Consider the following 24,395-nt stretch of genomic DNA (forward strand, 5'->3'; position numbering starts at 1 on the left):
CAACCACCATGCACCCTTGTGGTGCTGAACCATACATTCATGCCGATGGCACTCAAGGCAACATCTATTATACAATAAAGCTGAGTATTATTAGACAATAAACCTAATAAAGTATTTTGAGAATATGTATCTTAAGTACTAAGCCAGTTTTCTGTCCATTTTGTGAATGGATGGGTGTCACAAGCATGCATGGATTGTTGGTTGCCACGAGCATGCATGGATGGTTGGGTACCATGGACATACATGGATTGTTGGGTATCATGGATGTGCATGGATGATTGGGTGCCCTTTAGAGGGTGTACACTTACTTTTCTAGTCAATGTGACAAACACCCAAAATAAATAAGGGAAGGATTTGTCTGACTTGTGACTTCAGAGGGCTCTGTGAGTCATAGCATGGAAGTTGTGGAGGAGCAGAGCTTTACTGTCTAAGCTGGAAGCCAGACAAAGGTAAATATCAGTGTAAGACTCATAGTACACATTTTCTTTCTTATATTCTGAGTCCCCAGACTATGGAATAATGCAACATCAATGTCCCTAAAATCACCAGTTACCTTTTCTTCATATTTCTTTTTGCTTTGGGGGTTTGGGAACATTATTTTATAACAAATACTAAATATCGCTGCAGTGATTTAACTAACATATTGCTTTATATTAATACAAAATATTGATAGCATCAGTATGGTTTTGTTGACTTGAATTATGTCATCCAGCATTCCTTTAAATGATTTATTATGCAAGACTCATTTAAATTTTAATGTAAGCAAAATGTAGTCTAAGGGCAGATGGTTCCAAGATGACTTAATAATCAGAGAATCATTTTTTACACAATCTGTTTCTATAACCATTGTAATATTCAAAAGGTCTTTATTATACAGATACACCTAAGAGAATGCATAATATCACAAGCTGCCAGTTGATAGAAGGAATGAGATTAAACCTCAGAGCTTTTCACAAGGGAACAGAGAAAAATCATTATCTTTTTCTTTAGTTCAACAAGTCATCTTAATTGACCTTCCAGTTTATAGGCTTGGTGTCACTGACATGTTAATAATACCAACAGTGATTAAAACTGCCATCAGTATGAAAGGAAGCAGTCTGATAAAAGGTCTTTTTTCAGTTGGTTTTTCTAAAAGTTTCACAGATGACTAAAAGAAAGATGTGAGTACATCCTAATGTGCAACATGCTCAATGTTATCAAGAATAAAATCACATTCTAAGAACTTGAGCCTTTATCTCTTCCCAACAAAATGTTTCCATGTTTTCTCTTAGCTGAGAATTAAAGTGGAACACACTGTTCTTCATAGAAGATGGAAATAAAGTTTTTTGGAAAAAAAATTAATAAGAAATGCTCTACAAACTAGCCAGTAGTGTCATAAAGAACAGTGAGCCGCTAAGAATGCCTTATTGTCTAAATGAATCAGCCACTCCATTATAAATTACTGTGCATATAAACCAATGTCAAGCTCATAAGAGTCATTGTAACTATAGTAAGTAGGTACTTTAAATATCAAATTGGGAATAGACATATATTTACTTTTAGAAATCCTTCAAAAAATATTTATCTATTCTTTGTGTATTGAAATAATAAGAAGAAATGGTGTAATTAGACCATTGCTAAACCAATAACTTCATTTGTTTCTTTTTAAAAGATTTATTTATTTTTTACATACAGTAGGGTTTTGCCTCCATGTATGTCTGTGTGAGGATGCCAGATCCCATGGAACTGGAGTTACAGACAGTTGTGAACTGCTATGTGGGTGCTGGGAATTGAACACGGGTTCTCTGGAAGAGCAATCAGTGTTCTTAACTGCTGAGCCATCTCTCCAGCTCCTTATTTCTTATCATTATTGCTTGCCTGTGTTTTGTTTTGTTTGTTCTCTAATTAAATATGGTATCAAATACCATGATTTCCTTTATATTAGTTATAGCCTCATTTTTTCCAAATAAATTGTTGGTGGTCACCTGCATAACCTGCCTATTTAGTGTCTTTGCTTTGGAACATTTCAGAGACAAATTTGGTGGGGGGTCCAGTTAAGGAGAAAATTACTCACTTCAAAATGAGTTAGAAGCAGTCCATCCTTGGGACAAAATAAATCTAAATTATTTTAGTTCAAATAACACTTTAAACTCTTGAGTAAATAAAGAACTATTATTTTTCATGTCTAGTGTATCCAACATCATTCTAATGATGTCTAAAGTTTTAGAAATTATGTCTTATAGATATATTTTCTAAAAGCATAAATCATCCTATGCATGTTTTGCATCTACTTTAATGTTGGCTGATTTGAGCTCACAAAAGTCAGAGCTTTAAGCCCTATATGGAGGACTCCTCCAAGAGGCAAGCGAAACTCAGCCCTCACTTAAGACATTTTTTATGGGAACCCCAGATGGAGCTCTCTTGACCTGCTCTGTCCTCTTGGGCAAGTGATTGATGTTGTTAGTAGAAAGACATGACTACAACATCATAGCTGAGCAACTCACTCCACTGTACCAGATTTATGAAGACTGGGTCAATATAAATCGTTATAGGAAACCCACAACCTTGTAATTCACTAGGGAACAATAATTGAAATGAAAAAATGGCCTTGATGTTGTCTCTGCTCACTCTTTTTATTGGCAGATGTATAATTGAATAAAAAACTATCATGCTATTTAATGAGCAGGCGAAGTATGAGGAATAGCTGTCTTTGAATACCGTCTTTAATCTTTAGTGATAGCTCAGGCAATGGATACAAAGGTGAGTTTTAAAGCCAGAATTGACTGTCATTGCACTAGAGGTCTCATCAATTTCCTTTAAGTTATTTATTTATTTATTTATTTATTTGTTTGTTTGTTTGTTTGTTTGTTTTTAACCTTTGGAGAAAGAGAATTCTTGTATAATATGCATAGGAAAACCCCACCTTCCAAAGGGCACATCACTGAACAGACTAACAGAATCCAAAAAGGTTTTTTGACTTTGAAGTTTATTGTAAAGTTAAATGGAAACAACTATGCCCACTATTATCCCCATGTAACATAAATCATCTAGACAATTCAAAGGACCTTCCAGGCCATTAGGCTAAAATAACAAAATAACTCATAAGCATAGCAATGAGTGCTTATCATCAGCCCATTGTCATCTACAGGACTCGTTCTTTCTATTGCATCTACTTCTTATATTATTGTTCTTTTAAATGCCTTCAGGCTTTATCACAATTGTTATCAATAAAATCATTGCCTGTATTTCACATGGTATTCACTCCTTTCAGTTACTCGATGCAGCCATCTCCAAAAGGTCAGGCATTCATCAGTGTTCATCAGATGAGCATCCAGGCCTTGACTGACATGAAAAAAAAATTGTTTCGGTTGCAGTTATAGAAAACAGTGAAGGAAATAAAAAAGAGTCTAAGATAAGACTTTTAACTGAAAGGCAAAGTAAAAATTTTGCAGAAGACTGTAGTTCTGTCAATACAGATCGATTTATAGCGGTTCATGTGAATTTAAATGTGATGCTCTGCTTACCAAATGGGCTTAGGAAACTGCTTTAATTTCTATTATTATTATGTCTGTACAACCTAAAAGTAAGGTAAAATGGCAATCATGTTATCTAGGTATTTAGAAAAAAATGACAGCGAATTTTTTACTTGTCATCTGTAACATGAGTGACAGGAATAAAAAACGTCATAATTTGAATGTCAGCCTAGAGATCCCTGTTAAAGGGAAGTTGCACCCACAAAATCTCAACAATATGGCTGCTAAAGCAAGGCCTGAACAATAGTAGTGCCAGTTGACATGTCAACATGGGTGTGAGAAACCTTACAAGGTCTCATACCTATTTGAAGAGCTATAGCAATTAATGACTTGAAATTGGGAATGTTCGTTTTCCCAGAGGATGAGCCCCTAGTTGGTTATCCAATACCAAGTGGCTAGCCTGAAAACATTACATTTGACCAATATTAAAGGACTTGAAAAGTTGTATTTAAATATTTATATGTATGCATACATATATAGATTAAATATTTTTTTAAAAAAGAGCCCATGGATTATTTAAGTTAGATTTATTTATTTTATATGTGTATTAAGTATTTTGCTTGCATGTATGTCTGTCCACTATGTAAATTTCTGATACCTAAGTGGGTCAGAAGAGGCTGTCAGATCCCCTGGAACTAGACGTACAGATGGTTGTGAGTTCAGATGTGGGTGCTGGGAATCAAATCTGGGTCTCCTATGAGAACAAGTGCTTTTAATCACTGAGCCATCTCTCTTGCCCGTGGGCATTGAATTTGAGAAAAAATAAATGGGTTGTGGGATGACACATGAGGATTTGGAGGGAAGAGGAAGAGGAGGGAATGGTGTAAATACAATATTCATGTATGAAATTCTCAAACAAATGTATTTTTAAAAATTAATAGCTTAGTGCTAGGGTGTTGAAGGAACCCAGGATGGGTGGAATTAAACTTGCTCCAAAATCCTTTGATTGGGTAGTTTGTGGGGAGAAACTGCCAAGATAAATGTGAACTCCTAGAACTTCTAAAAGAGACCTTCCATTATAGATTGGCTATTGTGTCTAGGAACCCGCCCCCCCCCCCAGAGATAGACAAGACTTACAGTAGGCTACTGTGGCAGAGGCCTGGTGGGTGATTTTGAAAGGAAGTTTAATGTGGTAGAATATTATTTTCAGGTGTGTGACTTTTGTTTATGTTGCTTTTGTTTAACTCTGTGAAGCTGTGTTACTGTGCCTGTCTAAAACACCTGGTGGTCCTAATAAAGAGTTGAATGCCCCATAGGAGCAAGGATAGGTTGTGCTGGCAGGCAGAGAGAATAAATCGGAGAAATAAGAAAGAGGGAGCAACAAGACAACAAGAAAAGGGGAACATCAGGGGCCAGCCACCTAGCCACCCAGCCAGCCACAGAGTAAGAAGGAAAGTAAGATATACATAAGTAAGAAAGATGAAAGCCCAGAGGAAAAAGGTAGCCGGGATAATTTAAGAAAAGCTGGATAGAAATGAGCCAAGATAAGGTCAGAAATTCATAAGAATGTGTGATTCATTTGGGAGCTGGGTGGTAGCCCCCCAAAAAGTGAAAAAGCTATCATAACTACAGTTTAATGCCCTGAAGATTTCTGTGCCAGGATAAATGTGCTTTGCTGGGCAGTGAGGAAGGGGGACATGGAGAGCTGTTCTGGGTTCAAGCTTGAGAAAAGGAAGAACATAATTCCTTCTGATTGGATGACCATTGAGCGCATGAATAAAGTGTCCTCAGAAACAAAGTGAGACAAGAAGCATTCCTGTTGGCCCCAGCAGGTAATTGAGAACCTACAAACTGTCTAGAAGGAACTGGCAGCCTGTTGGTTACAAGCTCTGTACGTTAAAATTATTGCACACAGAAAAATAAAAGAATAAAGTCGATATAAGTGTCGATATAAGTTTTCATGAGAGAGAGAGAGAGAGAGAGAGAGAGAGAGAGAGAGAGAGAGAGAGATGGAGAACCTTGTCAAAATTGTATTGTGACCCATACCCCACACTGGGATACAGGCATGGATGGAATCTGCACTATTAATTCTTCTTCAGACTAAAGTATCAAAGATTCTTGTTAAAGTAAGAAAATAATGTATCAAGCTACTAATGCCTCATTAGAAGTAGCTGTGAAATTAATTAACTGATAGTGACCTAACAGTAATTATGTCAGGTAACGAGGGTAGTATTTACTCTGTGTCTCATAGACACCTACTTGCTGGATGTAGAAAAAATATCCAAGTGACCACCCAATATCCTTATGAGGTGAGAAAAAGAGTGCCCTCATCTGTTTACCACCATTTTACAAATGGGCAAACTGAGCTAGAATAAAGCAGATTGTGCAAAGTGCTATTTGGAGGAATTATTAGGGTTTCCAGGTCCAGTAATGTAGTGGCACTTGTGCTCTGGACCACTGTGCTGTAATCTTTCTATGAAATACACAAGAAAATGATGATAGTTGAAGGTCTGGTGCAGGAAGATACAGGGAATAATAAAGTACTACTGTTCACTCAAATTGTGCGTGCCCCCCCCACACACTCATACACACACACACACACACACACACACACACACACACACACACACACACACGCACTGCAGTGAATAAAATTTCACACAGATATGCCTAAGGTTAATAAAATATAGGTAAAGGTGAGAAAACTCAGTGGTGATAAGAATTTAACATACTCAAATAAGTACTAACATATATAATATATATGTTATATATATATTTACATACACAAATAAGTACTAACATATAATATATATATATATATTGTGCAGTGTAGGTTTATACAAATACACATGAATACAGCTGAGACCTAATGACAATCTGAACTAAAATCAAAGGCACAATAAAATTATGCCAAATAAGCAGACCTCAAGCTCCCAGTGTGTTTTCTACTACATTGCATGTAATCAGGTACAAACAGATAATCTCATTTATAACTGTTTTTGCTAAGTTTTGTATTCTTTTCCATAATTTAATTATCTTTAATTATTATTCATTGACTACAGCGATGAATATTTAGTAAGAGACAGAATTAATTATTATTTATTGAGAGCTCACCATGTGCCAAAGATTGCTGGCAGAGCATAAAGGGACACAATCTTGCCTTTGAAGGATTTTCCAGATAAAGAGAAAGACAAATGCTCTTGGCCTTGTCTGTAAGGAGGTCATTGATGCTTATGTCACCCTGAGTGACAGGATACCTCTGTGTATTTGTGTGTGTGTGGAGGGGGGTTCTCTCTCTCTCTCTCTCTCTCTCTCTCTCTCTCTCTCTCTCTCTCTCTTTCGTGTGTGTGTGTGTGTGTGTGTGTGTGTGTGTGTGTGTGTGTTAATGAGGGTGTGTGGGATATTTCTGTGGGAGGGTATGTGTTAGAGTGTGTGTTGTTTGTATATCTGTGGTGTGTGGAAATGTGTGTGTGAGGGTGTGTTTGTGAGTGAGTTGTGTGTGCATGAATATGTGTGGATAGTATTGTGAGTGTGTGTGAGTGACTATGTGTGTGATTGTGGGATGATATTTCTGTGTGTGGTGTGTCTTAGTATGTGTAGTATTGTGAGTGGGGTGTAAGTGTGTGTAAGTGCATTGTGACAGTGTGTTGGATATTTCTATGTGTGTGAGTGTGGGGTGTATATTTCTGTGCATGTGATGGGGTGTGTCTGAATATGTGTGGTATGTGTGAGTGGGCTGTGTGTGTGAGTGTATGTGTGAGTGTGGGGGAGATATTGCTGTATGTGTGTGTGGTGTATGTGTGAGAGTGTGGTGTGTGTGTGTGTGTGTGTGTGTGTGTGTGTGTGTGTGTGTGTGTGTATTATGTGTGTGTGAGTGTGAGTTTGTATGAGAGAGTGTGTGTTGTCACCCAAATAGCCTATGACTAACTCCTGACCTGATTTTTTCACTTTACTATTGATTCATAGACCTTGGTTCTCAAAACATTGAAATTAAATTAACATTATCAGATTGTAAGGTCTTATTACTGTCTTCATATAAATAGGCACTATGTCTAAACACAAAATATTCATGAGGCCTTAGGAGAAAAAAAAGAAACATATAACAAGAAAATAGTACCTACATATAGAGCAGCGGTTTTCAACCTGTGGGTCTTTAACCTTTTGGGGGGTTAAATGACCCTTTCACAGGGGTCACTTAAGACCATTAGAAAACACAAATATTTGCATAATGAATCGTAACAGTAGCAAAATTACAGTTATGAAGTAGCAATGAAAATAATTTTATGGTTGGGGATGTGGGTCACCACAATGTGAAGAACTGTATTAAAGGCTCACAATGTTAGGGGAGGTTGAGAGTCACTGCTCAAGAACAAATAGAAAGAAATTGATATATTTATTCTGCATCTTTACTCTTCTCTTATTAGCTAAGATCATAGTGTTGACATGTGTCTGTCCTGGGTTTCCCACCTATACATATCATAGTGTTGACATGTGTCTATCTTGGGTTTCCTACATATACATATGCTCACCAAGGTGATATGTGCTATTCCCATGAAGATAAGCTATATTTGTTTAATTTTTACAATTCTCCATGAATTATAATACAGATTTTTCTCAGCAGTTTTCTTTCCTCCATATTCCCTTCTAGGGATTTTACCCAGGCTGATATATACAGTTTCAGCAGCATGGATGATCTCATGGTATTTCAGTGCCTCACAAGAAGTCATCAACTAATTTCCACCCTTTCACAGATATTGACCCCCACCCACCCACCCACCCCCAGTAAACATGTCTACCCCAGGTAAGTCTAATTCTATGCATCTGGAGATGCCAGCCTTTGTAAATCATGAAGCTTCCCCAGCCACTGGCATGGTTCAGATTTATCAGTGGCAGGTTGTTAGTGGCAGGTTTATCTGCTCCTTCCTGAAGCCTGTGATCACTTCAAGGCTTGCTATACATTCTCATCAGTCTGCATCTCAAACGATGATTTTTTTTTTTTTAACTATATGTGTATGGGTGTTTTGCCTGCATGTGCTTTTGTGCACCATGTGTGTTCCTAATGTCAACAGTGGCCAAAAGAGGGCATCAGATTCCTGGAACTGGAGTTACCAATGGTTGTGAGGTGTCATGAGGGTGCTGGGAATAGAACCTGGTCTCCTGAAAAAGCAGTCAGTGTTCTTATCTATGAAGCCATTTCTCCATCCCCAGAAGATGAATTTCTTTCAGAGAGAGCTCCTGATGTCCCTGCTGTGTGTATCCTACTGAAGACATTTCAAACTTTGTTTATTCTCTACTCACCTGAACAAAGGGAGCCCTGAGTCCTTTCCTTGACAATGTTGCCATCTGCCTTCTTAGGCTTTTCTTGCCATGTTGGGATTTTACATTGATATGTTTTCCCTCTGTACTAGTTGTCCTACCCAGCCTCAACCTTTAGATACATTTTCATCCATTTTTAAAGGGAGCAACAACTTGTTTAATCTTCCAAATTTTCATTTCTGACATTTCCAGCCAAACTCCCATCCCATCCTTTGGCCATGGGCATCTCCCTTCTCAACACCATATTTCACTGCAGTTGTCTGACAAGTTCTCTTTAAAATTATTACATCCAAAGAACATTCTTCAGTTCTTACCCTCTTGGATTTCTGAAGAGTTTGGCAAAGTTGATTCATTCCATTCAATTTTATTAATGTTGAAGTAATGGGAATACTCAAATACAAGTTTCCAACAGCAGCTGAGACAACCATTGCATATCACTCCATCAAACAAGCATAGCATGTTCCCTGTACTTTCCTGAATGACTATTTAGAAAAGAAATACCACATGCAAGGTCCTATTCTTCTCCTTTGTCTTCTTCAAAATTAACTTATAGTCTGAAATCGAAGGAGATTTCTCTGAAAACACTTTGGAGCTGAAACAGTCTTCTTTGTCCTGTGCCTTTCTGATTTTTTTCTGTTCCTGGCTTTTGTATTAGCTGTTCTTGTGTGTAAGAAGAATCATTATTGAACCTTCTTTTATTCTACATAAAATGGTATGTTTTTACATTTTACTTTATTGCAGTGCAATTAAGATTGAAAAACACATTTGACATATTAATTTTGGTGAATTTTGAAATGCTATTTTCCTCTAGTAACACCACGAGAAGGAAGCTGTTACACATATCAACCACTCCATGAATATTCTTGTGTTCTTTTGCATATTTTGTTTGGTTTTGTCATAAAGAGGAAATGAGGAATATAAATAGTTAATTGAATCCAGAACACGGATATGAATAACTCACACATCACTGCTTCCTTTACGTAGTTTTGTGACCTGGGTGCCCTCATTTGCCAATCAGATTGAAGAGACCAATTTGTCTGTAATATCCCATTGTCTACTCCTTATATTGGCAAGGAAAGGCCTGGTAGTCCATTTCACATATTATAAGGTACACAATAACATATTGATGATGGTGGATACTGTGTTATCCAGAAGATCTCTGAACTTTTTTACACCATATAACAAGAGGTTTTTATACATTAAAAACGGACCCACACTGATTCATCCCCTCTCATCAGCCCATGGCATCTACCATTCCATTTTCCAAGACCTCCATGAGCATGGCTCTTCTAGAGACCTTGTCCTTGCATAACTAGCTTATTTCACTTGGCATAATGCTCTCTGCATTTATATTATTACAAATGGCAAGGATACCTTCTTTAAGATTAATACTCTTTTACATGCCAATTTTATTATTTTATTTTATTAGTTCAAATTTGGAACAAGCTTATTTCACATGTCAATCCCTTCTCCCTCTCCCTCCCCTCACCCTCATCCCTCCTCCCCCACCCCCGACCTACCCCCCACCCGTCCACCCTCTACTCCCCAGGCAGGGTAGAGCCCTCAACCAGGGCTCCCCAAAGTCCACCACGTCATCCTGGCCTGGGCCTCGGCCCTTCCCCATGTGTCCAGGGCAAGAGTGCATTCCTTCAAGTGGGATGGGCTGTCAAAGTCCCTTCTTATACCAGGGAAAAATACTAATCCACTACCAGGGGTCCCCAGGAGTGCAGAGCCTCCTCATTGACATCCATGTTCAGGGGTCTGGATCAGTCCTGTACTGGCCTCCCAGACAGCATCTGGGGTCGAGTACATGCCCATTTTTTACACATGCATCCATCACACTCTTAAGCTTGTGGGGCAAGAGTTGGATAAAGACAAGAAAAGTAAAACAGGTTCTGACTTGTCATTGCTGTTTGGAGGCAGAAGAGTTATGACCCAGAGATGTGATAGCCCTGGTAACTAAAGATGGTCCCAGGTGACAACCAACAAGAGAATAGCAACTGCAGTGCAACAACTTCAGGGAAACAGATTCTCCCCTAGAGCTTTGAATCTGGTTGACAGAACTTGAAGATGATGTTTGAGAAGTTTTAAGGTACTAGACCTATTTTAGGAAATCATTAACTATTCCTGTTCTTCCTTTCTATGCATTTTACTAACTTGCCTGTCATGATAATTTTTTCAACTTATTGGACAAACTAGAATCACTGAAGTGCTAAAATTCAGAAAGAGTCAATACAGAAATGTAAAATTCTACAGTGCTTTTAAAGGAATATATGTGGTGTATCCCTTACAAAGTTAAACACACACTTGTCATTAATAGCCCCTATATAGTTTAGCAAGAAAGATGCATAAATGTCCAAAGACCTCTATACAAATATTCATAGACACTCTTACTGAATTACTGAAAATCACCCAAATGCCTGTACGCAGGTAACCCAGATGAATTATTTCTGCTACATCAGTACAGTGCAATGTGACTTGGTAATAAAAATAAAGGAATTGTTGACACATGTTGCAACATGCATCACAGAAAGTAGCCAAAGCCTACTGTGTGGTTCCCTCTATCTTACATTCCCAGAAAGAGATGACTATGGCAGTGGGCTAAGCATGCATGTCAGGTGTGGATGAGAAGGGCATGATGTGAATATAGGGCATATGTCAAGGGAGTCTTTCTGAAATCCTCTGCTTTGTATTGCACTAGTGGTTGTGCAAATTTATACATTTATAATTGTTTGCAGAATTTAACTCACAGAGCAGGCACTTGTAGGCACATGCGTACATGCACATGTCACACATACACAAAGCTACCAAACTACATAAAACTATTGTGAGGTATATTTTAAAATGAATTTTCAGTAAAAGATAAAAATTTGATAAAGGAACCTACTTAGTGTGATTTCAGTACTCTTAAATTTCTCATTCAGTATTTAATGGTAGTGATCTGCCCATTGCAAAACCACGTTTGGTTGTCTGGTAGTTGCTGTTCTATGTCAGTTACATCCTGTTGTTTGTATTGAGGGATATTAATGACCATTGATTGTTGATTCTTTTTTATTTGTTTTTTGTGGTGGTACTTTGTGTGTATCCCCCCCCCATTTCTTTTTTGGCTTTTGGTAATGTGGGATCATCTGTTGCCTATGTTTTTGTGGGTATAGTTAACTTCATTGAGTTGGAGTTTTCCTTCCAGTACTTTCTTTATGGCTGGATTTGTGGATAAGTATTGTTTAAAACTGGCTTTGTCATGGAATATCTTGTTTTTTCCATCTATGTAATTGAAAGGTTTTCTGGGTATAGTAGTCTCGACTGACGTCTATGGTCTCTTAGGGTTTGTAGAACATCTAGCCAGGGTCTTCTGGCTTTCAGAGTTTCCATTGAGAAGTCAGGTGTAATTTTGATAGGTCTGCCTATATATGTTACTTGGCCTTTTTTCTTTTCTGCCCTTAAAATTCTTTCTTTATTCTATATGTTTGATGTTTTGATTATTATGTGGCAAGGGGACTTTTATTTTTGGTCCAGTCTATTTGGTGTTCTGTAAGCTTCTTGTACTTTCATAGGCATGTCCTTCTTTAGGTCGGGAAAGTTTTCTTCTATGATTTTGTTGAATATATTTTCTGCACCTTTGAGCTGTGCTACTTTGCCTTCTATACCTATTATTCTTAGGTTTGGCCTTTTCACAGTGTCCCATGTTTCCTGGATATTTTGTGTAAAGGATTTATTGGACTTAAGATTTTCTTTGGTCGATGAATCTATTTCCTCTAGTTTATCTTCAGCACCTGAGATTCTCTCTTCCCTCTCTTTTATTCTGTTGGTTATGCTTGCATCTCTAGTTCCTGATCGTTTACCCAGATTTTCTATTTCTAGCATTCCCTCAGTTTATGTTTTCTTTATTGTTTCTATTTCAGTTTTCAGGTCTTGAACTTTTTGAATTGTTTCCTTCACCTGTTTGATTGTTTTTTTCTTGGCTTTCCTTGCTTTCTTTAAGAGATTTATTGATTTCTTGCAATTTTTGGTTTGTCTTTTCCTCCATTTCTTCCATTGTTTTGTTTTTTCTTCCATTTCTTTAAGGGATTTTCTTATTTCCTCTTTGAGGGTCTCTATCATCTTTATAAAGTTGTTTTTTTAAGGTTGTTCTCTTCTGCTTCTTCTTTGTTGAGATGTTAAGGTCTTGCTGGTGCAGAATTTCTAGACTCTGGTGGTGTCATATTAGTCCTTCTGTTGTTCAATGTGCTTTTATACTGTCACCTTCCCATTGCTTCTTCCAGTGGGTGCAGGTGGTGTCTCCCCCTCTTCTGGTGGGTATGGGTCCAAGGCTCTTTGCAGGTGGGTGCAGGTAGGTCCAAGACTCAAATGGCAGCAGATGTTAGATGGCTCTCTCTTTCAGTGGGTGCCAGTCCAAGACAGGAATGGCAGCAGACACTGGATGATTGGGTCTGCCTCCTGGTGTCTCTGGGTGTTGGGTGGTGGGACAGGACTGGGGGCTCACATCCTTTTGTTTGATTTTTTCATGTCCTTTATAATTCTCTCACAGTTTTAGCAACTGACAAGGGCATCACATTTGAGCCACTATCATTATAGGGAATTTATTCCTATTTTTCTTATAGCTCTGTCAGTATGTGCTTTGTGTGTTTGGAGGTTCAAGGACTTTTGTTGCTTGTTTTTATTGTTTGTTTGTTTTTACTTTGATGTGAGTGTGCACATGATTAAAGCATTGTATCTTTTGGAAAGATTGGTATTTTATCACTATCCAATATCTCCTTTAGTCTCTAACAACATTTTTCCCTAACTGTGAGTGTATCACATACTAACTAATGAATACAATTTTACTGTGTTTTGATAATCTCTGCTAATTCCTAGCTCAAGAGGACAGTGGGAGATAATATATAATTTATTTAAGTGGGCTCTATCTCAGAGAGGTTCTGGGAGGAGAAAAGACCACTTGCCGCTTCCCCCACTTTCAGTAAACACTATACTACTTTCTCTGGTGGCACAGATTCCATCAGGCCCTTCCTCTAGCGTGAGCTCATTGAACTGTATTTCCTCTTTGAAAAGCTCTTGATACAGTTTTTGTTTGTTCTATGCCTGCCCTCATCTGACAATCAGACCCTAGACATCAGCTTGTCTGCAGTATCCCATTGTCTTCTTCTGAGACTGGCACAGATAGGCATCTGCCAGTATTAGTGAAGCAGACAAGATCTTTAACTCAAGACACTTCCTTTCCCTTCTGGCTTTGCTCCCAAGGTTGCTCTTCATCCTGTGTTTTGCAGCAGTGCAGAACTGGCTGCATTCTGTCTTGGGAAATTTTGGTCTCCTTCCTCTTAATGATAAAATGAAACTCATTGACCTCTTGTCCTTTAAACATTAAGCTAGTCCTTTTTGTCTCTGGATATTAAGCCCAGTTAACCTCCTGTTCTCCCAGGACTCTACCCCCATGAGTGTTCCTGCCATTCTGTAGGCATCTTGAAATACTGAGTTCTGGGGAGACCAAAAGGTACCATTCCCTGGCTTCTCTGAGGTATCAAGGTTCTTTCTCTACTTTATGTGGGTCAGAGAGGCAAGTGTGGATGACAGACTAGAATGAGGTAAAAATGAAATATGACCATCTTTCTTCAGTTTTCCATTGTGAGGGGCTACTTCACCACACATTCATCGGAAATCAAAACTAACATTCTGGATTAATTATCTCTTCAGTGCTCTGGTTCTCTCAGCTTTTCTGTTCAATGCTAACTGCTTCTGAATCATGTCAGACCAACAGTCTTCAAATGTCCTAACCACAGTGTGCTCCAGAAGCCTTACTTTCTTCCAAGAGTCAAGCCAGCCTCTGAGCTGAATCTTTATAGCATTTGTTTTGTTTCCCTTGGAGAATATTAAATTTATGTGGCTTAACTTTCCTGTAAGTTAAGGGAAAGTAATATTTTGCAACAAATGGAATGGTTTAGGCCTCATGATTCATCAGTAAGACTTCAATGTGCAATGAAAATTATGTAGCAGCAAAATGGAATGCTCTGATTGGTGCAGAGTTTAGCTAGGCCTGGCCTCATAAAACAGGTCTCACAGAGTATTAAATCTCCCTTTACATGATTGGCATTATTTTTTAAATGGATCACTCAGTATTCATGCTATAATAACCATTTTTACTGGGTATCATAAGAAGATCCTTCCACCTCCTAACCATGTTCTCAAAATACAAATTAACATTTCCACAGGGCTTGGCAAATTTAGCATACTTCACATAGTATGCATCTAGAATATACCTTTTGAACAAAAAATGAATAATATATGCAAAAGGACATTTGAAAACTCTGATACTCTGTAGATACAGGCAGTCTTGGGAATCCCAAAGCATGTAAAAGTTCACATCATGAATAGTTCACAATATTTTGAAATATAAAAATGTACTTGGAGGAAGGGGTATGTATGTATACAAAACTGGAAATATACAAAAATGACTTCTACTGAATGTATCAAAATGATATTCTTTTTGTATCAAAGAAATGAATTGTCTTTTTAAAGCTTCTAGGAAAAAAAACTAATTTCTTTTAAACATCTCAAAGTTCATGACATATAATGTTTTTACTTAGAGAAAACCCATCTGGAGAGTTTAATCCCTTTGTTTTCATCATTTTGACTTTATCACTCCAATGGATATCTTTATAATTGCAGCTTGAATGATAATTGATATAGGTGTGAGGTTTACTTTGATTTAAAAACATTCTTTCCTTAAGAAAACACTTTTAATTATGGATTAAAAATGGCTAGCAGGTGGGAGGAAGTTCTGTTTAAGCCCATGTGTCTATTATTGACATTAGTATTAGAATATCACTGTATTTTTGTCCATAGTCTCTGGTGATATTTAAATACCTTCCTGAATGTTTTTCTGAATGACAGTTTTCAAGGAATAGCTTAGTTAACTTATGGTCTTCTGCACAAATGATTCAGAGAAAACAAAACCCTGACTACAGGCTTCCGTGTCTTCAGGGAGATTTTCATCTGGCAAACATCGTCCGGAAATTTATCTCTTAGCTATGCCATTTAAATCAGCAAGGAGGGAGAAGGAGGGGGAATGAGGTCCTCTCCCCACTCCAGTTGCAGCATATTATGATAATAAATTTACACAGGGGAGGCCTTAACATTGAAAGATGAGCTTGACTTGTATATTTCTTATGATGGTGGATTCAATGGAAACATTTACTAAAAAGAAGATTCTTACAAGTTTGCAGGGGTCTAAATAGTGCCTTTCCCAACATTCGTGTCTTTCTCCCCAGAACCCATGATTGCTACTCTGTCTGGAGAAGGGGGAGCCTACAGACATGTTCATGCTAAATTATATGAGTGGGCGCTGGAGAGTCATCATGATCCTCATATGGCAACAGATCAGAGACAACTGCTGATGACTGTAGGACGTTGATATGAGGCACATTGGAGGCAGATGAAGCTAAAGATATCAGGGAGCAACAGAAGCTGAAAAGGGAAAAGAAATGAATTGTCTTTTTAAAGCTTCTAGAAAAAAACTAATCTATTTGAAATAACCTTCTTATTGTTTAGAGTTGGGATTGGAAGAAGGTGTTCAAGTTAGACACTTTTTTCACATGACTTTAAGTCTTAGCTAGAATAGACATAGGATGTATCATAGCGGATTATTGTATATTCTTGTATTCCACCCTTATGATTGTTAGTTTTGGATATTTTACACTATTAAGTTTTAATCCTCTCTTAGACTAAAAGGGGAATTGTAGGGAGTCACCCTAGCCCCGCCCAATAGTCCTGGGGCAGGTACCAGGTGGACCTGGGGACTCGCCCATAAGGGCGGGGTGAAGGAAAGCCGAGATGACGTAAAGGGGGCTTCTTAAAGGACTGCACGTGGGGACGGCTCGCTCTCTTTGTTCTGGCTGCGCTGGCTGGGTTCTTAACCTAGCTCTGGCCTGTGTTTCACCCGGCTGTGCTTGGAAATAAAGAGACCTTAATCCAATATTAGCCCATTGAAACCGATTTCAGAATAGGGAGGGAATAAATTTGTGTTGTATTGAGACTCTAAACGTGTTCTTGCATTAGCCACAGGAAAGTGAAATAAACTATCTCTGCTCAATTTAGCTGATATTAAAGGTTCTCAAAGCCAGAAATTATGAACATATGTGGTTATAACCTTGAGGTGAATTTTATCAAACTGACTTTTGAAGTTATGGGAAATATTTTTAAAGAAAACTGACTGTAGGCCTGTTTATGAGGCCTAGTTTAGGAACTTGAGAAATACACTATGTGTATCCAGAAAGCTAAATGAATCAGCTTTTCTCCCTTTAATAAGAACTTTTGAATACTTCAAATAATTTGAAAATTTTTGAATACTGGTATAGTATTCAAAATGCATCTGGTTAGTAGTTGCTGGACAATGGCAACACCTAGTTGCTAGGCAACCATGATGCTGCAACAACTTTCTTATTAGTGTTGTGCTGTATACCACTGAATATCCCAAAAAGTACACTGTAGGTCATGATGTACTCCCTGGTAGCTTTTTAAAGTTATTTACAAATCTTTCCAATTTTCAGGACTATTCTTCTCCTTAGAGGAATCTCAAGATGTTCGCTACAAAATGCCTCAAAATTTCTCCCATAAAACAGTAAGAATTTGTTGAAGATTTTTACACTTGAACATATTGTTTAAAATATAATCATTATTTCTGTGTGACAGCCTCACACAAACAAAGTATTTAAAGAAAATGAAGGTCTGTCATTGCTCTGTTTAATTAGCAGAAAACTTTAGACTTGAAAGATGTTTCAAAAAGTAAAAGAACTGGAAAAGAAATTGTGTAATCATGGTAACTGTCTCATTTCACATCAGAATTTCATCAAGTCAAAATTCCATTTATAGATATCATCTGCTAGAACTGGTCAGTTTTGTTTCACATTTTGAGTTTTTCTTTACCCAATTACTGTTACAAATCAGATGGTGGAGTCCATGAGCATGTCAAAAGATTTAGACTTCTTTCTTATTTAACACATGATGCAATGAGTTCCCTTATCCATGGCTTTGAAAATGCTTAGCCCCTTTGTATCTAAATTGTTTGCCATCACCTTGTTTTTTTCCTTTATGAAAGCAATGCATTTAATTTTAATGGCCTACTGGCATAACTCTGTGATTTCTTTTCTAATATTTCAAGTTAAATTGAGTATACTTATATAGACATTTTAATTGTGTCTAAAATTTACTTTGTATTATGACTAACACTTGCAATTTTATAAAGATAACATTGGAGATACAAATAACTTTACCATGATTAGGATTAGGAGAAAAAGTTTAGGATTTTTTCTTTGTTTCTTTTACTTCTTTTGGTGGGAGGCAGATAATGGAATTCTTACAATAGGCTTCTACATTAAGACCAGGTGAGTTTTTGCAAGGTTAACTGCCCAAATATACTACAGCTCCTAAACTGTGTCAAATTACTCAACAAAATAGTTCCTGCTGTCTATGTGCTATGGGCTATACAAGCATTGTTATTGTTAATTAGTTAATTAAGTGGGCATTTTTTTGTTCAGTGTTGACTAGGGGAACATTCAAATTTCAAATTTCAATAATGTATAAACTATCTCGTAACTACTTCAGAACAGGTTGGGTTTTTTTGTTTATTTTAGGGTTTGTTTTATTTTTTTCCTTTTTATATGCACTTTGAGATACCTGGAGAGACTGTAAGATCAGAATGAACTGTAATAATACATTTACCAACATCTTGCTCACCTTCTAATTTTGTAAGACACTATAGTACCAGTTTCTCTGACAAACTCTACTGCAAAAAATAAATAACTAAGAAATTACTCTATAGTGACTTAATTATCAAATTATATGTTAGAGTTCAGTGTCTTTTCTGTAACTAAATTGGCAGTTTGTAGAGCTTATACTGCCAAACTTTACAAGGGAGAAGGCAATCATTACAATTTTGAGGTAAATACTAAAGTCTCTGATGTCACCATTTAAATCATCAGAACTGGGAAGAGCTTTTCATATTTCAGTTTATCTCCAGGCTATGGATGAACATTTGGCTTCTCAAGCCAATCAGCCAGCTGGTCAGGCTAGGTTGCACACAGGACATCCCTTACCTACTTCTTAGCTGACTAATGAGTAAAGCAATCCAAACAGGAAGATTTATATATAAATGTATATGGTATCCTGTGTACTTTCATATTAGAATTTTCTTCTGGCAGAAGTACAAAAATATATTTTAGAAAGTAGTGTGAGGCCTGCTACATTATGGGTTTTCAATAAGTTTATTCCTTCTTTTACCCAATGGATGGAATAAAATTCTAGTAAATATAGAAATATACTAAAATTAAAGTGTTCTCAGAATATGCCATAGAAATTGACTAGATATAACATTAATCTAATGAGACTTGACTATAGCTACACTGACTACAGAAAACCTTCTCTAACTTCACCAGCCTAGTACTTAACTGTACAAAAGATGCATTAATAATTCTAAGCAGTGTGTGTGTGTGTGTGTGTGTGTGTGTGTTATGTATATATCTTCTATAAGTGCATATACCCACCACTTTACTAATGTAATTGGAATGAAAATCTAATAAAAGTTAATCAGAACATGCAAAGGAAGAAATTACAAGGTTTTCTAATCTTGTATTTATAACCTTACTATATTTTGTCTTCAGAAAACCCAACATCTGGTGAGCCAATCAATCAGAAATGTCTCCATTAACTTGCTTGCCATAATACAGACAGTGCTTCAACCTTAAATAAAGAAATAAGTCTATCTCTGAACAGTAAATAAGGGAGAGTATTACCCAATGAAGTTCAGTCTATAGAGATATTACATATCCAGCAAGAATTTATTTTTAAAAAATGAATGATTTGTCAGTTACTTAAATAATTAGAACAAAGTTCATTGGAAATACAAGCAAATCTTTCCAACAAATTGAAATATAAGGTTTTAAACCTTACACACTCTTAACAAAATAGTAATTAACCATAGATGACAGATGCTGCTCCTTAGTCAATGGAGACTCTCGAGTTTTACTCTGCATCTCATTGGGAAGGAAATATAATTTTTTAAAATAGAATTAACTTGGGGGAAGGCATCAGCGCTGCAACTCTTAGCACCAAATGTTTCTTCTTGGAGCACCAAATGCTTTATGGAAAACATTCCAAGTATCAAAGTTTTCAGATAGATAAATATTTATGGATCAAATCCATAAAGAACAGACATTGTTATGAAATATATATAGATGCCTTCAAAACTTTCTTTCTAGGCAGAGGAGACACATAAGTTAGGAGTCATTTCCCACTTAATTGCTTTTGCAACCTTATGCAACACAAATGGATGATGGACAAGACTCATTTGTTTGTACAAAGAAGGAGATCTCAACTGACATCATGTCCAGATAAATCACATGGGAGCTATTGCTATGGATGAAAAGTGTCATGTAGAGTTTCAATGTCCTTTGCCAAGAAGATTAATTTTAGAAACAAATTCTTCTCCTTTCTGGTTAAGATTCACGATTAAAGCATAACATTACTATGGTTCATAACTTTAAGGGCAATGAAATTCCATCTGTCTTTGAACCTTACGAATGATACTTTTTTCAGTCTATGTATAGACTCGTGACTCACCCTCTTCATTTACACCTCTTTGTTGTATTTTTACTACACATCTCCAGCCAGTGCAACAAATCTCAAGAAAGCTATTTTGCCATTTAAAGGCAGAGGTTTATTTACATTTCTCATGGTGCAAATATGTTACATGGTTCTGTAAAAATTTAAAGTGGTTACCAAAGAAACATATCCAGAGCTTCTGTAGTATTTCTGATGCTCTTAAAATATTGCTGATGGACAAGGCATGCCTGCATCAGTAAGGAAGTTGCCTATTGGAGAAAGGAGCCACAAGTCTGCTCTAGACACAGACACAGGACAAATACCTACAAGGACTTACTCACAGAGAGAGTTGGGTGTACTTATCAGCCTTCCACATTGCCCGTGCACACATAGATTGTACCCATAACATCAACTGTGAATAAACTGTGAAACACTGGACATTTTGCAATTGAATAGAATTCTCTCTTGTTACTAACCAAGGAGTTATGTATTCAACCGAAGAGAGTATAAATTCTATGTGAGTTTAAAGAAACTGATAACAAAGACTTGGGTAAAAAAATTTATTCTTTAATATGTGAAAGTGTGACTTTGGATCCAGCCAGTCAGTGATATAAATAAGCTTGAGCAAAAAACATTCAAGCTAGAGAATATGTGTGTGCATTTGTATATTTGTGTGTGTGCGTAAGGCTTCTTGGAGCAATGCCACAAACCTGGACACTGACCAAAAGTATCACTGCAGCCCTTTGAAATTTCCATAAAGAGCACAATGTGGGTAATTATACCGGGATGCTCCAAATCGCTTTTTCCGTCTTGTGCACTCACATGCCCGCCAAACATAAAATGTTCGCCTTCTCCCTTCCAAAGTGATGGTTGTTGAACTTATTTTTAGTGTCATTTGATAAGCCTTTGTGCTCACAGAGAGACATCCCACTGACCCGGCCACTGGTCATTGTCTATACCAGTTCCCATCAAAGCAGGCGCGCTTTGTCAGGTTTCCAGTCGAATATCCATTTCGCATCTGAAGTACAGTATCGAAAGTGACTAGATCATCTGAGCTATTTCCTTCAGCTGCTGCCGCCTTCCTCCCCCACCGTGTTTCTGCTCACGCTAACATAATTTGGCATCGTTGATGTGACACGATGGTGATATTTCTAAAAATTTATAGTACGTATATTGTCGATGCTTCCCGATGGCGCCCCTCCTGATTTTAATTTATAAACTGAAGAAAGGAAGTCTTTTTCTATGGCTGAATCACAACCAAGGCGCGGTGCTTCTCAATACCCAAGTAACATGCATACAGTGGTAGGTCATTCAATGTCAAAAGGCATAAAAAAGATGAGCAAAGTCTTCACAGGCTGCTGCTTGCTGTTGCCTTTAATTATATTAATTAAACTTTGAAATTTTCATGCAAAGAGAGTTGCTGGCTTGTGACGCTGAAGAGCCCTTGGAGACTTGAACGAAGGAAAAAAAAAAAAAAAAAAACCCTGAGCGGAAGCTTGGTGGCTACTGCTTCCTTAAATTAAAAGCCAAACAAACACCTAGGTGTGTTTACAGATATTAACGCTTTACGTACTGCTAAATCGTAAACACTGAGAAAAGGAAATCTACCAGTCTGGGGACAAGGTCTCAAATCATGAGTCCTTATGCTGCACGCCAGGTCTTTGGTTGGAGGCGGTCTTCCTGTTGAATTAACGCTCTATTAATTCTCTTGTCCCGAGTGCATAATGAAAGAAAGGTGTCTTGGAAAACTAAAGGGCAAAATCCTGCTTGCATCCAGTACCTTGAGGCATCTCGTCTACATTTTGTCATGCGTGTGCACTTTCAGTGTAACAGTGACAAGATTTTCTAGTCAGAAATCTCCCGTAAGGCACAAAGTAATAGAGGACTTCGAAGGCTTTAGCTATCTGACATAGCTTCAAGGCAGTTGACTCCCTTATTTGTTTAGCCTGGAAGGAAATTTCATGATCTGCATGTAACTGAAGATCTTGCCAAACAAAAGCACACACACTCTACATCCATGTCAAAAGCACCATTCACCATTACAGAGCCGCAAGGCTGGTAGGTTTTCAGTCTTTGCTTTGGTCTCATCTTTGCATCATCACTGTCTGCTTTGTCCTCTTACACATTCAAATGAGCTCTGCATAAACCGTAGCATGCAAATTAGCATTCCGCTGTATCTTCAGTGTCATGAATCACGAGTTATGGCCGAGTTTCATCGCCTCTCATGTAGATGGCAGAGGAAGTGTATGAAAATGTTTGGTGCACAGAAAGCAGAAGGCAGAGAAAACATTTCCTGACACAGAGGGACTGGGGTGCTTGCTGTTCCAAGAACTTCTGAGATGCACTGGACTGTCCATTCTGTTGGAAATCGGCATCACGAAGATGTGCCGTCTTCTCTTCTCACTGTTTGTGCTCTCCTTTTATTGATGGGGAACTCTGGAGAAGTTTATGCATCGGCCCTGAGGAAAGAAGGAGATCCACAGTGAAATACTGAAGCAGTTGTTTAAAAGAAGCTTTAAAGCTATCTTCTTTAACGTGACACAGCTAACGATGCCCAAGCTCAGAACAATGTCCACACGAGTCACAAAGTCACATTTTCTATGGCTCAATACCATATGGCTCAGGTTTTATTTTACTTTTTTTTTTCTTCTACAGAAAGTTCACTTATTTGATGACAAGGTAAAATCCACATAGGAAAAAAAAAATCATCATGGAACTAAAACGTTCTTAGTGCTGTCTGAAGTGTGGCACCACCTTCGTAAAAATCAAACTGTCAAAGACATTGCCATATATGTCTTTATGATGAAATAAAATGGTAGGACTTTCTTTGTTATTTGTTGATTCTAAAATGTTTACATGAAGAGTGTATTTAAAAAGTCACAAAAACTGAGGATAAGTAAACAAGAGACTGGATATAGATGCCTTTCTTTTGCTGTATTTATGAATGGCTTTTGTAGCTCACAGCCTTGTTTTTGATCCTGTCCAATGTTGCCCCGAGCCATTTTTCACACCACTATAGACACTGTTTTCTCCCAAGTTGAGACTATTTTATTTGATTTATTCATTTTCAAAGAGCATTTTCCAGCCCAACTTCTAAATATGAACGTTGTGTGGTCATATTGATTCATAGACTAGTCACAATCCAAGAATTAGCTGGAAATAAAATTTCCAACTATTGACACAGACTCTCCTTTCTTTCATTGGTGTGATGCTATTGAGCTACCAGAGTCCTATGCGGGCCGAAAGCTAGCCTGCTGTCTTCCAGTTGAGGCCAGAGTTATCATATGATTAAGACTTTTCCATTTGCTATTACATCTATTCTCAAAAGCTCATCATGTTGGAGCTCCCCTAAACGTGGGTGCTCTGGAATATTTGAAGCATGGGGACATTAAAAACAACTTAAAATATATTGTGCAAGAAGAGAACTTAGAACATAAAAGCTTATTTTTTGTTAATTTTCATTTCAAACATAACTGCTCAACAAATTTAGAAATTTCAGATATTTTGAAAACAGAAAACATAAAGACTGGAAAGAGCTCGGGTTTCTATCAACTTCTACTAAAAGGCAATGGTCCATCAAGGTTGTTGTCTTCTAAACAATTTTAGAAGCAACAATATTTCTACAAATACCAATTTTATGAGTTTGTACCTAACATGAGAAGTCGGGTGTGAGTTTTAGATGATAATAGATATCATAAATCATAAATTATATTTGTTAATTTGAATATATAATTTACTCAGTTTTCTGAATTTTTAACTCGGTATTTCCTCTAATTATTTTTCTAGATTTATGTTCATGCTCTACCCATTTATGAAATCCACATATACTGTTCTGATACATTGAGCATCACCTATATTGCATATTTAGGCATCAATACAACTAGCTTGAATTTTATGCTCTACAAATGACTGAGCCATGTCTGAGTGATAACATTTGTCAATAAAAATTAAATCAATGTCATAACACTTCATTACTTTCAAGATGAATTATGAGTACATTTCTTTTTCTTGCTTTGAAGATGTATATCTCCTTGAATT

General features: G+C 37.2%; 1 protein-coding gene across 2 annotated transcripts in view; it reads right to left on the bottom strand.

Moving 5' to 3' along the window:
* Nucleotides 1–24,395, bottom strand: part of Antxr2 (ANTXR cell adhesion molecule 2) — a 171,207-nt gene that overhangs the window by 26,179 nt on the left and 120,633 nt on the right. Inside the window, exon 17 of one of the 2 annotated variants that reach the window (XM_027387668.2) lies at nucleotides 19,576–22,816. The exons of the other annotated variant lie outside the window; for it this stretch is intronic. Coding sequence (XP_027243469.1) covers nucleotides 22,778–22,816 — 39 coding nt within the window. The 3' untranslated portion in view covers nucleotides 19,576–22,777. Of the gene's footprint in view, nucleotides 1–19,575; nucleotides 22,817–24,395 lie in introns of those variants that run through there. 2 annotated transcript variants of the gene reach the window in all.

Source organism: Cricetulus griseus, assembly GCF_003668045.3.
Source record: "Cricetulus griseus strain 17A/GY chromosome 1 unlocalized genomic scaffold, alternate assembly CriGri-PICRH-1.0 chr1_1, whole genome shotgun sequence".
NCBI classification, from domain to species: domain Eukaryota; kingdom Metazoa; phylum Chordata; class Mammalia; order Rodentia; family Cricetidae; genus Cricetulus; species Cricetulus griseus.